General features: G+C 46.0%; 2 protein-coding genes and 1 long non-coding RNA gene across 3 annotated transcripts; 1 reads left to right on the plus strand and 2 right to left on the minus strand.

The window, feature by feature from the left end:
- Nucleotides 1–3,390: 3,390 nt before the first annotated feature.
- LOC119293143 (UDP-glycosyltransferase 73C1-like) lies at nucleotides 3,391–5,005 on the minus strand. Its single transcript, XM_037571700.1, has one exon. It carries the CDS (start codon nucleotides 5,003–5,005, stop codon nucleotides 3,590–3,592), a length of 1,416 nt encoding a protein of 471 aa, XP_037427597.1. The 3' UTR covers nucleotides 3,391–3,589.
- Nucleotides 5,006–5,558: 553 nt separating this feature from the next.
- Nucleotides 5,559–8,119, plus strand: LOC119293144 (cytochrome P450 72A11-like). The gene is made up of 4 exons (XM_037571701.1): nucleotides 5,559–5,956; nucleotides 6,432–6,652; nucleotides 6,726–6,970; nucleotides 7,190–8,119. Exons 1-4 carry the CDS (start codon nucleotides 5,647–5,649, stop codon nucleotides 8,004–8,006), a joined length of 1,593 nt encoding a protein of 530 aa, XP_037427598.1. The 5' UTR covers nucleotides 5,559–5,646; the 3' UTR covers nucleotides 8,007–8,119.
- Nucleotides 8,120–10,301: 2,182 nt separating this feature from the next.
- Nucleotides 10,302–10,944, minus strand: LOC119293145. Its single transcript, XR_005142971.1, has 2 exons — nucleotides 10,785–10,944; nucleotides 10,302–10,657 (listed from the first exon to the last, which is right to left on the minus strand). It is a non-coding gene; the product is annotated as an uncharacterized LOC119293145 (long non-coding RNA).
- Between the last annotated feature and the right edge of the window lie 3,729 nt (nucleotides 10,945–14,673).

Genomic DNA, 14,673 nt, shown 5'->3' on the forward strand with positions numbered 1-14,673 from the left:
CGGTCAAGAATATTTAGGAGTCCGTTAATTAACGAGAAAGGGGCTGGTCGGGCATATTTAGGAGTTTGTAGCCTACACCCGCTACATTGCAGCGATCCTAGATTGATGACCCATGTTAGAAGGTTTAATTACACTCAAGCCTGACACAGTGAAGGCCATTAAACGACCAAGTGGCTTGTCAGGCATACTTAGAAGTTCGTTCAAATTATGTTTAAAGCCTACCTGCTCTGGGTGCACACATCAAAAATGACAGATACTTGTTCAAAAAAAAATTGACAGAAGATAGAAGGTTTAAAAATAAAGATGCCTGACAGGATGATAGTTGCCAACAAGCAATTGGCACGTCAGGCGTATCTGGGAGTCTGAATCTAATATGGATCAAAGAAAGCAAGCCGTTGCATTCACACATGACAGAAGCGAATGTTTGATTAACCACAAACCTGACACAGTACAACTTGTGAAATGAGCATGTCCCCTGTCCCCCGGTGCTTGCATGCTGAGATGGAGAAGACCGTAAGTTTAATTTCGAACAAGTATACCCGAGAAGTTCGACGCATTAGTATAAACTAACACAGTGCAGGCCGCCACCCCTCCTACATAATCTGCAGCCACCGACCCTATTTAATTTCCCACAGGTATAGATAAATACATTTGATTTAGATTTTTCTTCCGGTTGGAACGCTTGAGTGTGCTTAAATCGGTGGTGTCACAGATGGATCCAGCCAACGATTGTAGATAGAATATTATGTATTGTGCTCTGCCATGAAAAATGATGTCTCCCATCATATGTTTCTTTTTTGCAGCAAAGATACATGATTACTATTTTGAAATTTTGCAAATAACCACACAAGGACAAATTTTCGATAACTATCAATTTAAAACTGGTTATACAATTACATACAAGATCGTATGAGTTAATATCTCATTCGCTTAGACCTAAGTTATATCTGAATTTTATGCTTAGAAGAGTTTTGTATTGATGCATGTGGATTGGAAAAATCAATATGTTGACCTAAATTTTATGTAAAAAGAGTATAGCTAAACTAGACCAAAAATATAGATATATCTCATATAAGAACATGTAACTACTATTACTACCTAATGTTTTAGGCATTATCACATCAAATCAGGTTGGTAGTATGTGTATACCTTGAGAGATAATCTGGTAATAAGTTCCCTTGACGATGGTACGGGCGGAGCGACGAGGGGCAAGTCGGCAACGCGGCTGTCAAGGCATCGCTGATTGCAGAGTTATGGACGCGGAGGAGGAGACGAAACAACTACGCAGTTGAGGTTTTCCGTTGGTGCCATAGCATAGGCGGGCGGAGACGGTGATAGGGCAAACTCGTTCGTATGCAAACTGATCGCGTCGATGGCTCGACCACTCCAGGCATCACGTATGTTGCTGTGTATAGTACTCCCTATGTTTCACAATGTAAGACTTTTTAGCAAGCTAGCAGAATAGAGCGAGTAGGTAAATTCAGATTGTGTGGGTAGTTGGGCAATCTACCTCCTGATCTTGTTGGGCTTGGCCCATGTGGCAATATCTACTACAATGGCCGTAAAAAAGGCTACGATTAGCAAAATCCTACTGTAAAAAAATATTGACAATGCCGTAATTACTTTGGTGGAGGGGGCGGGGGGGAGGGGGGGAGGTAGCCCCCCCTTGGATCCGCTACTGGTGGTGTGAGTGTGTGACACTGCTTAAGATATCTGTAATACAAAATAATTCCTTGAAAGAGGATATCAGCTTTGGTGCCAAAGTGGGATGGGAAAAAATATTAGAAATAAATCAAAGGACCACAAGCATTTCAGACGTTGTTGTAGTATGTGAAAGAAGCCCATGGGAAAGGCAATGCAGAAATAGGAATAGCAAGAATTCCGTATTGAGAAAAAAATGATGCCTTTTTTTCCGGTGTTTATAGATTGATCAGAGCTTGCATTACTTTCTACAGATGAAACTCGATTATATTTGTATATGTAGGGTTGCAGATACATAAAACGAAAGTTTTCGTTCGACTACACAACAGCCAAGATCTAGCTACCAAGATAGAGGAGAAGGTTAGATCTAAGTCGTTACCAGCACAACGATTGCGGAATAGATGTTGATGACGATGTTGGTGAAGCCTGAAAAAGATTCTCAACGCTAAGCGGTCCATGTAAGTTAACATGAAGTTTTCAACTGAGTTATCATCATTCATGCTAGATGAATATTTTTCACTGTCCCTATTGTCATCCCGTGAGATAGGTGCATCTAGAACATAAAGTTTCTTGGTGTTTCTGAGAGTCATTCTCAGACTGCAGATCTAATCTATTCTGCAATCGTTGTTCGATAACGAGTGGACATGACTCGGTACTCTTGCTGATCCATAATCAATAGCAGAGCTGTGGATGCCCATATTGACTCCAACCATTATACGAAAAGACACTCTGTTGAACTTGTTGATTTTCATGTATGTTCCTATTGCTCATGATACTCAATACCTGATGCGAGATACTCCCTCCGTCTCATAATGTAAGACATTTTTTGACACTACACTAGTGTAAAAAAGCGTCTTACGTTATGGGACGGAGGGAGTATTTGACATCCCATGAGTGATCCCTTCAATCACTATGTCTACTTATCCTCGTTATTGGTATGACGCCTTTTCTCGTTCTTGTATTCAAGTATTCCCATGATATGCATCATGCCATTGTCTGTGCACACTTGTTTGTGAATACTTTCATACCGAGTGAAGCCTAAAAGTATCTCTCTATTATCTAGAGGAGCAATTTTCATTCTTGAACTATTAAGACCAAATGTATACTCTCTAGATAACCCAATAACAACCTTTTTGACCACCCTGTTACGCATGATACTTGGTAGACCAAGGTGATACTTCTAGCATACATCATCTCAACACCCTCATCGTCCAAGGATACAAACAAGTAAGTCTTTTTAGTGATGATACTATTTAATAAAACCAATAACAACGTCTCGTAGTATATCAGCTAGATGGGTCTACCCAGCCACATTGTTGAAACAAGAATGTGCCCTCATTGACATTCAATTTCCCTTGACCATGAAAGCGGAGTCATCTGGTGTTAATGAGTTCTATAAGAGACTAGACAAAAGGTATAAAGTTGTGTTCATGCTCTACACGTGCGGATGGGTTTTCCTCTGAATCTCACATTCGTGAACCATAGCAGTTATACCATAAAGTTATGAAACAGATGTAAATAACAAATAGTATAGTCTCTTGCGTATACATCCAACGGTATATTGAAACTTATACCGACATAACTTACCGCCTCGAGAAAGGTATTAGTATTATAAGTACTATTTGATTATTGATCTGGTTCTTGAAAATTTATCAATCCAGATAATATTAATAAAAATAAATGCCCACATACTGGTACCCCTTTTGGTGGTGGAAAAGGTTCGAGGAGGGGATGTCCATTTCTAGTGGGCAAAATAACCAAGTGGTAGGGATATTCTTGAGCATTGATACTAGAGATTTGGACCATTTGTTGTCCTTTGACAGTTTAGCACGATTCACACTTCACCTAGCAGAGCAACGGAATTCAGTGCCTAACAATTCTGAATCTACTATTCCTTGCTGCCACTCCACATGAAGCTGTGTAATAGCAGCGTCAGGTTTTCATGCGATGAGCCTCCTTTCGCTATGGCTCCGTGAGCTCTCTCCTTGTACTCCTTGCACTTTATCCTCCTCTCCTCTGCCACTGCCCCGCCGCCCATCAGCTCCGACACTGCTCGCGCAATGTGCCCCCGCACCATGGCCTTGTCATTACCGAATGGCATCACGGGCACGCCCACCCCAAGTACGTGCACAGCAAGCCACTCGTTGAGGAACTGGTCGCCGAAGTGAGGCCACGTTATGACAGGCACGCCATGCGCGACGGACTCCAGCAGGGAGTTCCACCCGCAGTGCGTCATGAAGCCACCAACGGCGCGGTGCGATAGAATGGCGAGTTGAGGCGCCCATCCACGCACTATGAGCCCCTGCCCTGCTGTACGTGCCTCGAGGGCTTGGAGCCACTCTTGCGCTTCCGGCAACACAATCTCGGACTCCTTCACCACCCAAAGGAACGGCTTCCCAGAGTCCTCAAGGCCGTATCCGACCTCATAGAGCTGCTTGGGAAGCATCTGCGCGAGGCTACCGAAACAGACATACACGACCGTGCTTTGGTCCATCATGTCCAGCCAAGCGATGACCGCGCTCTGGTCTACGGCGCGTGCCTCCTCGTCCCGGCTATTGAGGAAGAAGGGCCCGAGCGCCCACACCGGCTTGCCCAGCGCTGCCTCGTAGCATGCGACGAACTGCTCCTCGAGGCCCAGGAACGTGTTCACCACGGCGCCGTCGGCCATGCGGATGCCCTCCCTCACCTCCTCCACGAACTTCCCCCATGCAGGCATGCAAGTTAGGAAGGCGGCGGCCCATGTGTCCTTGCTCAACTCCACTTGCACCGGCATGCCTGGCACAACGCCGCCGTTGTGAAGAAGCCCGTGCTTGGCGACGTTGAAGTCGCAGAGCGAGTAGAAACAGGAAGGGCCGGTGAAGGTGAGCCGAGGGATCCCGACGCTCCTGGCGACGCCGACCGTCCACGGGTTGCAGGAGTCGGAGATGATGCAGCTGGGGCGCCAGGGCAGCGAGCGCACGTAGGCCTCGAGTGGCCCGGCGAGCCTATAGAGGGACAGGAACAATTGAAGGACATTGTCACTATTGTCGTTGCTGCCCCGGGGCAGCCCGTCGTCGGCCGGCGGGAATGGGAGCTCGACAATTTCCAGCGGCAACAGGGCGCTCCGCGCCATGGCGGCTAGTCCCCGCAGGCGCGCGGCATTGACGGGCGTGGTGACGAGGCTGACTCGCGCGCCGCGCCCCACAATGAGGCACGCAAGGTCGGCCATGGGGGTGGTGTGGCCCTGCCCCATGAGTGGGACCAGAACAAAGTGTGGTGGTGGAAGAGTAATGGATTTCTCCGTCTCCACGTCCACGGGCGCCATTGTTGACGTGTATGCGCGCGGTACCAACGGTGCGAGAAGAAGAATCGATCGAGCTACAAAAAGCTGTACCAATGGTGTGAAAATGTGCCTCTATCTAATAGGAGTAGTCCCCAACGCCTCTAAATGTCGTCCATGTGCTTAAGGAATCTATGAAAAGGGAACACGTACAGCGGGAATTCAACAAAACAAAACACAAAAACTAGCCATCACATGTGCCTCTGTGCTCGGCTGTTGGCCAAGCGCGTACTCCCATGCATGTCGTGTCGTCCGATGCAATGGGCCAAAAGACAAAGCTACAAAGCTCCACATATGATAGTGCGGGTTGCACGTGTAATTCACGTGATCCTACAGACATTTTCCTTGAGTCCGGTTTTGGTTTCTAACGTGAGCACCCGAGTAGATTATACTCCCTCTGATCAGATCATCAAATACATTCATATCTAAACAAATTTAAGATAACTAATATGGATCGGAGGGAGTAGCAATAGAACACACACAGTACTAGTATATAGCAGTGCAACGGTGAGCAGCCACCACCCGTACACCCACTTCATCAACTCGATCAGCAAAGGAAAAACATCATTCCCATTCCCCTTGGGCTAGCTATTCCCCAGTCCCCACAAACCAACGCCGGCGAAAGCATGGCAACGAGCGGGACAGAATCTTTTCCATGGGAGCAGCAGTGGCTGGTGTATGTGTACGCGGTGGCTGGCGCGGTTCTGGCGTGGTGCGCCATGAGGGCGTTGGAGTGGGCGTGGTGGAGGCCCCGGCGTCTGGAGCGGGAGCTGCGGGCGCAGGGCCTCCCAGGCAGGGCGTACCACTCCGTCTCCGGCGACGCGCCGTTTATGGAGCGTCTCCACAAGGAAGCCAGGTCCCGGACCATGCCCCTCGGCAGCCATGACGTTGTGCTGCGGGCGATGCCGCTGTTTCACCAGACCATCAAGGAGCACGGTGCGTGTACTTTTCTTTGCTTTCTTTTTTTCTCTACCGTAATGTTTCTTTTTAGCCGCATTATTAGTTTTCCCTTTAGCCGCATTATTAGTTTACCTTCGCCACACCGTAAGTATGTCGTCTGAAAACAACCAAATGTTTCCATGGAAGGATCTAATTTTCGTTATGTTTGCTTTTAATGGCTCTATAATGCAGGTCGGAAATGCCTTTATTAATTTAAAGCAGGCAAAAATATTTTTTATCTAAAAAAAATGTTTTTCGGTATGAAATCTAGTGGTCTACCAACATCCTAATTTGGTGGCATGGAATCTCAGAATAGTCTCCCACACGCAACAAACGGATTGACAATAGTCCCACTTGACAAATGCTCCACCTAAATAAACAGACTACAACAGAAAATGAAATTGTAACCGTGTAACTATGTAAATAAACTGCTAGTAACAAGCTTCGATGTATTTGTCAAAAAAATTAACAGGTAAATTGTCGATCACTTGGTTTGGACCGGTGCCTAGAGTGACCATCACCGAGCCAGAACTGGTGCGAGAAGTGTTGTCCAACAAGTTGGGTCACCTTGAGAAGCTCAACCTGGGCCGACTTCAAAGGATGCTGCACCACGGTGTGGGTAGCCATGAGGGCGAAAAATGGGTTAAGCACCGGAAGATCATCACCCCTGCATTCCATCTCGAGAAGCTCAAGGTTATTATAATACTTGTGTTCTGTCATTGACAACAAGTTCAGACCGTAACAAAAATCTCCGTTCCATTTTCAGCGCATGTTGCCGGCTTTCGCCGCATGTTGCACGGAGCTGGTGCAGAGATGGGAGGTTCTAGCCGCCGGTGATGCGCCATGCGAGGCAGATGTCTGGCCTGATATGAAGAATCTGACAGGGGATGTCATCTCGCGGGCCGCATTCGGCAGCAGTTACCATGAAGGCAGGAAGGTATTCCAGCTTCAGGGTGAGCAGATCGAGCTCATCGTGCAAGCCATGGACAAGATGCATATCCCTGGTTACCTGTGAGTTCATTCTCCTTTGGCGTTTACCATGGCTTAGCACAACAATATTACTCTCTCCGTCTCAAAATTCTTGTCTTAGATTTGTCTAGATACAAATGTATCTAACACTAAAACGTAACTAGATACATCCGTATTTTGACAAATCTAAGACAAGAATTTTGGGACGGAAGGAGATTGAATTGCTCTGACTGTGCTAATTATGCATTTTCTTATCTGCAGGTTCTTGCCAACCAAAGGCAACCGAAGGATGAATCAGATTGTTGCGGAGATCGAGAGGGTCCTAAAAGGCATTATCGCGAAAAGAGAGAAGGCCTTGAAAGCCGGCGAAGCTACGAGTGGTGACGATCTTCTCGGGCTGCTGCTGGAGTCCAACATGGCACACTGCACGCCGGGAGATGCCGGCATCACGACGGAAGACCTGATCGGAGAGTGCAAACTGTTCTACTTCGCGGGCATGGAGACCACGTCCTTGCTGCTCACGTGGACCATGATCGTGCTCTGCATGCACCCGGACTGGCAGGACCGTGCCAGGGAGGAGGTCATGCATGTCTTCGCCCACGGCACGACGCCAGATTACGACGGCTTAACTCGCCTAAAAATCGTAACAATGGTGTTGTACGAGGTGTTGCGGCTGTACACGCCGCTGACGTCGGTCCATCGCAAGACTTGTAAGCCCATGGACCTCGGCGGTGTCAGGTACCCGGCAGGCATGCTGTTCATGGTGCCATTCCTGTGCCTCCACCATGACAAGGATGTTTGGGGCGCAGACGCCGACGAGTTCAGGCCAGAGAGGTTCGCCAATGGGATCTCCAAGGCAGGGGCATCGGCTGACGCGCCGGCCTTCTTTCCATTCGGCTGGGGCCAGCGGACCTGCGTCGGCCAGAGCTTCGCGATGCTCGAGGCCAAGATGGGGATCGCCATGATTCTGCAGCGCTTCTCTTTCGAGCTCTCGCCTTCCTACACACATGCGCCGTTCCCTGTTGGCCTGCTGCACCCAGAGCACGGTGCGCAACTCATTCTCACAAGGCTTCCGTGAGTTGCATATTGCAAAATCCATTGCTTAACCTGCATGTTGTGTTCGAATAAATGCGCTCCGGCCAATAACTTTAAGAATTTCCAAAGAATACCATGCTCATATCGACAAGAGTTGGGGTGCTAAGTTTAGTCACATGTGGAAACTTAGAGCATCCTCACGCTCCCACTAGAGTATACCGGACAGGCGGCTGCCCACACCGGCGCTCCCAGTTGGTTTTTATCTTTCAAGTTTTTGAATGACGATTTTAAACGAACCGGTTATTTTTCATTGAAGTTTAAATGAAATGTTACATATTTAAACAAAAGTTAACAAACTTAAACGGAATTTAAACTAAACCCTAGATCTAGCAGCGCATTCGGCTCCGGCCTTGAGGTACTTGTATGATCTTGGCCCATCAGAGTCGATGGTGGCGGCGGCACATACGCTCTGGCCTTGAGGAACTTGCATGGCTCAATGACCGACCGGTGGTGGTGGAGTTGGCTGATGCAGGGATGCTTTATCTCGATATGATTCTGAGCCTTCGAGGACACTCGGTCAGTTTTATCTGTTAGTGTGTGTAGCTCAACTGCTAAATCTGCTCTTGGGGAGGAATTGAATTGAATTGAAATGATCGTGAGCTCCGTAGATACCAATGTTTCTGTTCAGGTGCTGCTCTTGCTTGCTACGTAGGGTTGTGAAATAGTCACATTCTGCTTGGACAGAGGAACAAGTATACGGGCCAAGCTGTGTCATCCCGGCCTGCCAGGAGGTTGATTTGCATATCCATCAAGTCCGGGTGGCCTGTCTAAGCGGCACAAGCCCACCCCAACAGAGCAGAGCGATCCTACGTGCTCGCCGTCGACGGCTTCTCCCTCTCCCAGCCACCTCGAGCCTCCGATCCACCCTTGCAAAGCAGCTACGTAGATGATCCTTCAATCCATCAGCGCAAGTGAGAGAGATTGATGTAGTAAGTACATATTGATGACCTCAGCTTGGTGTCTGAGCAGCATGATCAATTCGTTAACCAGACTAAATAGTATGTTAATTGCTTCCAAAACAAACTTATCAATATTAATTTTTGTTGCTAGATCGATACTCAATCATTTAATTCTGTCTGATTCACATCGTGCATAATAGATTTGTAGTATATTGGAGCAGTGTGAAATGGATATTTCTAAAAAGGGAGCCATGTCATTTATTCTTTTACTGAATTTGCCACCTTGAGCAGAAAAGTGATCTACAAGATCCATTGAGCAATCTTGGCGATCCTTATCATTACGGTCAGGGCCTGAACATGAAAGGCTGCGCTCTTCTTCTACATAAGGCGGAGCAATACCATCAATTATGCATTAAGTCAAGATTGAAGGAAAAGGAGGATATAATCCAGCTGACCTGAATTTATTGCATGCTGCATTAGTATCCTGTACTGGAGACCACATCATAGACAAGCTCAGGGTATCATTGAACTTGACCTCAGTACACTACTCTGAAATATAATTAATTGCTTAAGAATGCACACAAAGATATGAACTACAGAATTATATGGTATTAATACATCATTACATGTTAAAGAATTGATGTGAAGATATGAGCCAAAAATATTATATGGGAATTAAAGGTAACAAACACATCAAAAGTAGTAACACCTAATCTTATTTTATGTCCTTTCCAAGTGTTGGAACTTGCAACATTTCTAGTGGTTTATATTGATTGCTAGATCTCCTAGAGGCCAATATAAGGTATTTATAAATAGGCGAACTTAGTTTTTTTCTTACTAATTCAACCGCAAAAGTCATGCTCGGGTGTTGCACAGTAAGTACACCTAGTTGGCGCAGATATATCATGAAGATGAGTCTTAAATACACATTATAAATTGTCAGGATGGAGACAATCGTTAACAATGTATCCATTTCATCTGCAGGTAAAAGGATTATAGATAGAAATTCATTGTTTACCGATAGAGTGTCTGCTTATAGGCCACTAGAATAACATTGGCATTCGGCTACAGCGATTGCAGTGTCTTTTTTTATCTGCGAGCACGCTGATAATTGGACATCTGGAAATGGAGAAGAGCTTCATGTATGATTATTAAAGGTCCAGACCATTAAGGGGTCGCGTTAGAGTTTTGGCACCTCAATTCCACCGCATTGTGACTATCTCTGTTAAGCCTCAATTTGTATACATCATTGATATCGTTTGACTCATGATTCAAAATTATGCATTGCTCGTGTACTTCATTATTTTGTGTTGACGCAAGTAACAATGACGTGAACAACCATGTGTGAATGAAACAAAAGAAAAATGATAGCTAGAATGTTCCATGGTGGGGCCTTATAAGATATTGAAAAACAATTACATAGTTTAATCCAGCGTACATTGAGACAACTTTTATAAGAGAAGAACTATCCGCTTCAAAAGAAAACAACAAAGTACCCTTGTTCCAATCAATTAATTGCCGCTTTAAAAAGAAGAAACTCAAATTGATGGGGATGTATGGTTAAAGGTGGCAGTGGTGTCTTTTTGGCACGCTTTCTGGCACTCCTCCATTGATACAAAGCAATCTGCCAGCACTAGACACGAGTAGCAACAATTACCCGAGCAGCCCTTACTATGGACGCACAGTCCAGTTGGTAAATTGATCTTGTCGTTGTCCATGCCCTCGATGATTTGACCTGTGGAGTGAAAAAACGAAACCACAAATAGTTCCCACTTGTGTATTAGTAAACAAACTTTGAGAAGCAAACGTACGAGAAAAGGAGCAATAGTTTTGTGGCATATGTGCTAGACGTGCTGACTTACATTGTGCATGAAGAGCAAAGCACGCGAGAAACAGTAGAAAGAGCAGCATGGCTGGTGCACGTCTGTGATTCGTGTGCTTGTCCATCAAGATCATTAATCTAATGGATGCTTGGTTGATATGTGTTGTGGATGGGATAATATGTGTTCTAATCAACTACAATATGCGCTCGTCCTATATATAGAGAGATGGAGACCATGGTCAAGAAGGACGAAGAAATAGGAATATTGTTCATGCCGACCTGCCGTATCAAGGTTCACAAAAAAAAGATCTGGCCATATCAATTGCAATTAATTTCTTGTTTCATGTGGGATCTTCTCCATAAATAGAGAAAATAAATATTGGTCAACAGCTAAATAGATAGATATTGCGTGCGATAAGGGAAATCCAACACAATATGCGCTTCATTCAAGTACCTAAATCAACAGATTTGCTATGGTAGGGAAGGATGTAGCCGGTCAAAGGTACATATATATTCTCCTTATGGCCTACAACCAATTCATATGCGTGCAGATTAGAATGCCCATGGCGTTTTGTGCTCTCAAGAGTTTGAGGACACTATGTGGATTCTCAGCCCACATGGTTTGGGCCTCTTTCCTAGCTTAGGGCGATTGGTTTAGTAAGTCTGCAAAACTTACCTCATTTGCCACAAAGGTCAGGCTTGGGCCTCTTTCCAACCTGGGCTATATACTGCAACAGATGGAGTATTTGAGAAGGTTCAAAGGATAATCGACAAGGTGTTTGATGAGATATTTTGAGCGTCAACTCCCGAGATGGATAATTTCAACAACACCAATGCCCCTCGGTACATTTAGGATAGTAAGAATGAAAGACTTGGCCTGCTGCATCCAACTCCCTGATGGCCTGTGTCAGAGCATCTCTAACCGACCCCCTATAATTTAAAGGATAAAATGGCCGAGTATCCTTTGGTAGAGTATATATCCTCCTCTAAATGCTGGCATTTCTAATTGGTCTCCTAAGCTTAATAGAGTAAAACTTACATTTGGTTCATGCATTTCGTCAAACACTTGCTATGAGCCCCGCGGTGAGAAGCAATGATCGATGCGACCAAGCTGGCAACAACGATGGACACGAACAGTGCGCCACTGATGGCACCGTTGAGCCCCACAAAAAATGGATCTAGAATAATCGCTTTGTGAAACCCTCTCTGCATGGGCATGATGCGCTCGCTGTGCTCCCATAGTCGTGGTGGCCGGCGCTCCTCCAAGTGGTCACTGCCGTTCGCTGCCCAGGGTGCTGACTCCCCGATACGCGCATCATTTCTAGAGGACAATATGGAACGCATGTTGAGGATATACAATACCAACATTGACGGCGATCTCGCGGGTTGAGTTGGCCACACTGTTCGAGAGCATGCGCTACGCCGCCACCGACGATGAGATAGCGCGTATGATGGAGGAGGCCGCCACTGACGGCGATAGATACATCAACCTCATCGTGTTCGCCACCATCAACGATGCGCCCGATGCCACCGTCGAGGACAGCCTCACGAATGCCTTCCACTATGTCTCCACGTTCTACAGGTCCATGCAGTCGTGCCCCTACAACAGTGGCAACTGCAACCCCCTCTTGCTCTTCTGCACCGGCAGGCAACCCACCGGTGCCATCCCTGAGATGATGAACCTCTGTGCACCCAGATTGTACAGGCTCTGCCTTCGCACGCGCACCCATCGTTAATCAGGGAACGCTAGCATCCGATTCGCCACCAACGAGCAGAAGGTCGTCGAGAATTTGACCTAGCCGGCGCAGCGCCACCGCTGTGGGTGCAGCGGCAACAGTTTGTGATCGTAGATGGAACGGGAGTTGCGGGAGCGTCTTCGAAGCGAACACAATTTTTACTCCAGCCGGCTGCGGCCAAGTATTTTCACTCCTCGGGGCGGACGAGGAGGATAAATTTTTCTCGTCTAAACATTATAAGGGATTGGTTAGATGCCGGTTAGAGGAGGAAAACGAAATTTATCCTCGCCCTATCGGTTATAGGGGATCGGTTAGATATGCTCTCAGCTCGCATCTCTAGAGTACCCAGAGGTCTACCGAGATCCACTGATCAAGCAGGTTGGGTATGAACTCATGCAGCCCCATGGTCACCTTCTCCACCCTTCATCTAGGATGCGGCTGCATTTCCAAGACTACACAGCTTGATCCTGAGCAAAATGGTGAAATGGGATGCGTGGGGGTGGGAGGAGGAAGTGCAACCTATGCCTGCCAGGACACAGCAGGCTATTTGTATCGAAAGTTGGAAATTGAGGAATATCCCTCTGAGCCTTGCTTCCCATGCAAGGGCTTTGAAAAACTTAACCATATGGCATGTCGAGCAACTCCACTCTGTAGAGAACTTTTTTTTCCCGTGGTCAAGCTGGACCTATTTGACTTACACGACCTTACTAGTATCACCAATTTCCCCAAATTGTAAATGCTTGATATTGATTGTTGCCGAAAGCTCGAGACGCTACACGAGATGACTGCACTCCGAAGACTCGTGCTGACCGTTTACTACAATGAGAAATCACTCCCAATGTGCCCACAAGCTGTAAAGCCAAGGCATTTGTTGCTGGAATGCAGCCCAGATGCACTCACTTCAATGGTTTTGAGAAAATATGGTCCTGACTCCCGAGTGTGACAAGTTCGGTCGCATCCAGAACGTCGAGGCTTATGCGGATGATCTGGATGAAGGTATCGAAAGGATATGGCACCTATTTTACACAAGTGAATCGTACAACATGGAGACATACATCGATCTGCAGGTAATAATTATTGTCAACTCGTGGCTCTTTTCCAGTATGTGTCGCTAATCTGTTTTCATAATCTCCTATCGTTGATTCCATTTCATTTTAGTAGTTCAATGGTACATGCTAGAGCCAGAATATGCACTTCCCACTGTTTGTGTTTTTTTTGGCATGAGTTGCGATTGTCTGAATCAGGATGTGAAGACGAGGCAGAGGATGTAGTGACTCTAGAAGAGGAAAGAGTATTAGCAAATTAAGGAAGCAAGAACATTGTTAATTTCCCTGCTGCTAGCTACGTACAGTTGAAATACAGTTTTGCTAGAACTCATCTAAATGAGATGTAATTTCGTCTCATTCACTTTTTATAGCCATCCGATGTGATGCTATAAGATGCATGTGTGCTAACGTGGGTTGTATCTGTTTTTCTTTTCCAGGTGAATGAGACCAAATTATATCTCATCTAGATGAGTTCCAGGTACTCCCGTTGAAATATGCACTTCCCACTGGAAGGAGTTGTCACTATCCGAATCAGGATATGAAGACGAGCAGAATGTAGCAACTCTAAAAGAGGAATGAGTGGTAGCAAATTAAGGAGGCAAGATGCTAGGGAGACTATCTTGGACCTCTATCTTGGACTATGTTGGGACTAGTTCAGCCATATCCACCATGTCGAGGCTTATGCAGATGTTCTTAATGAAGGTATTGAACTAAGATTGCGCCTATTTTACACAAGTGAAATCTACAGCATGGAGAAAAACTTCAACCCCCGGGTAATATACATATAGTTAATCTGTTTTCTTAATCTCTAGCTGTTGATTCCGTTCCATCATAGTAGTTGAGTGGTAGTATATACAGTACGATGTTGGAGCATGAATATGCACTTGCACTGTTTTGATTTGCTTGGCGGAGGACCATGGTCTGAACCAGGGTGCGAAGCTGAGGGGGATGCAGCAGAAAGGCAAGACCAAAATGGAGGAAGCTGAGGAGGGGAAGCGGAGGAGGGGCTCCACAACATTGTTAACTTCCTGCTAGTGACTTCCGTTTTTTTTTCTTTCTTTTTTTTTGGGGGTTCTGAAACTGAAATAGAGCAAAAGCAGGGCAGTACAATAATTCAGGCCTCGCACTGATTTGAAACAGTGTATCA

This window comes from Triticum dicoccoides, chromosome 4B (assembly GCF_002162155.2).
Source record: "Triticum dicoccoides isolate Atlit2015 ecotype Zavitan chromosome 4B, WEW_v2.0, whole genome shotgun sequence".
In the NCBI taxonomy this organism is placed as follows: domain Eukaryota; kingdom Viridiplantae; phylum Streptophyta; class Magnoliopsida; order Poales; family Poaceae; genus Triticum; species Triticum dicoccoides.

Bases quoted from the DNA above. Each gene is read 5' to 3' on its own strand.
- LOC119293143 (XM_037571700.1), bottom strand. From the start codon at position 5,005: ATGGCGCCCGTGGACGTGGAGACGGAGAAATCCATTACTCTTCCACCA.
- LOC119293144 (XM_037571701.1), top strand. From the start codon at position 5,647: ATGGCAACGAGCGGGACAGAATCTTTTCCATGGGAGCAGCAGTGGCTG. The intron at 5,957-6,431 runs GTGCGTGTACTT...AAAAATTAACAG, and splicing joins CCAGACCATCAAGGAGCACG to GTAAATTGTCGATCACTTGG. The intron at 6,653-6,725 runs GTTATTATAATA...TTCCATTTTCAG, and splicing joins TCCATCTCGAGAAGCTCAAG to CGCATGTTGCCGGCTTTCGC.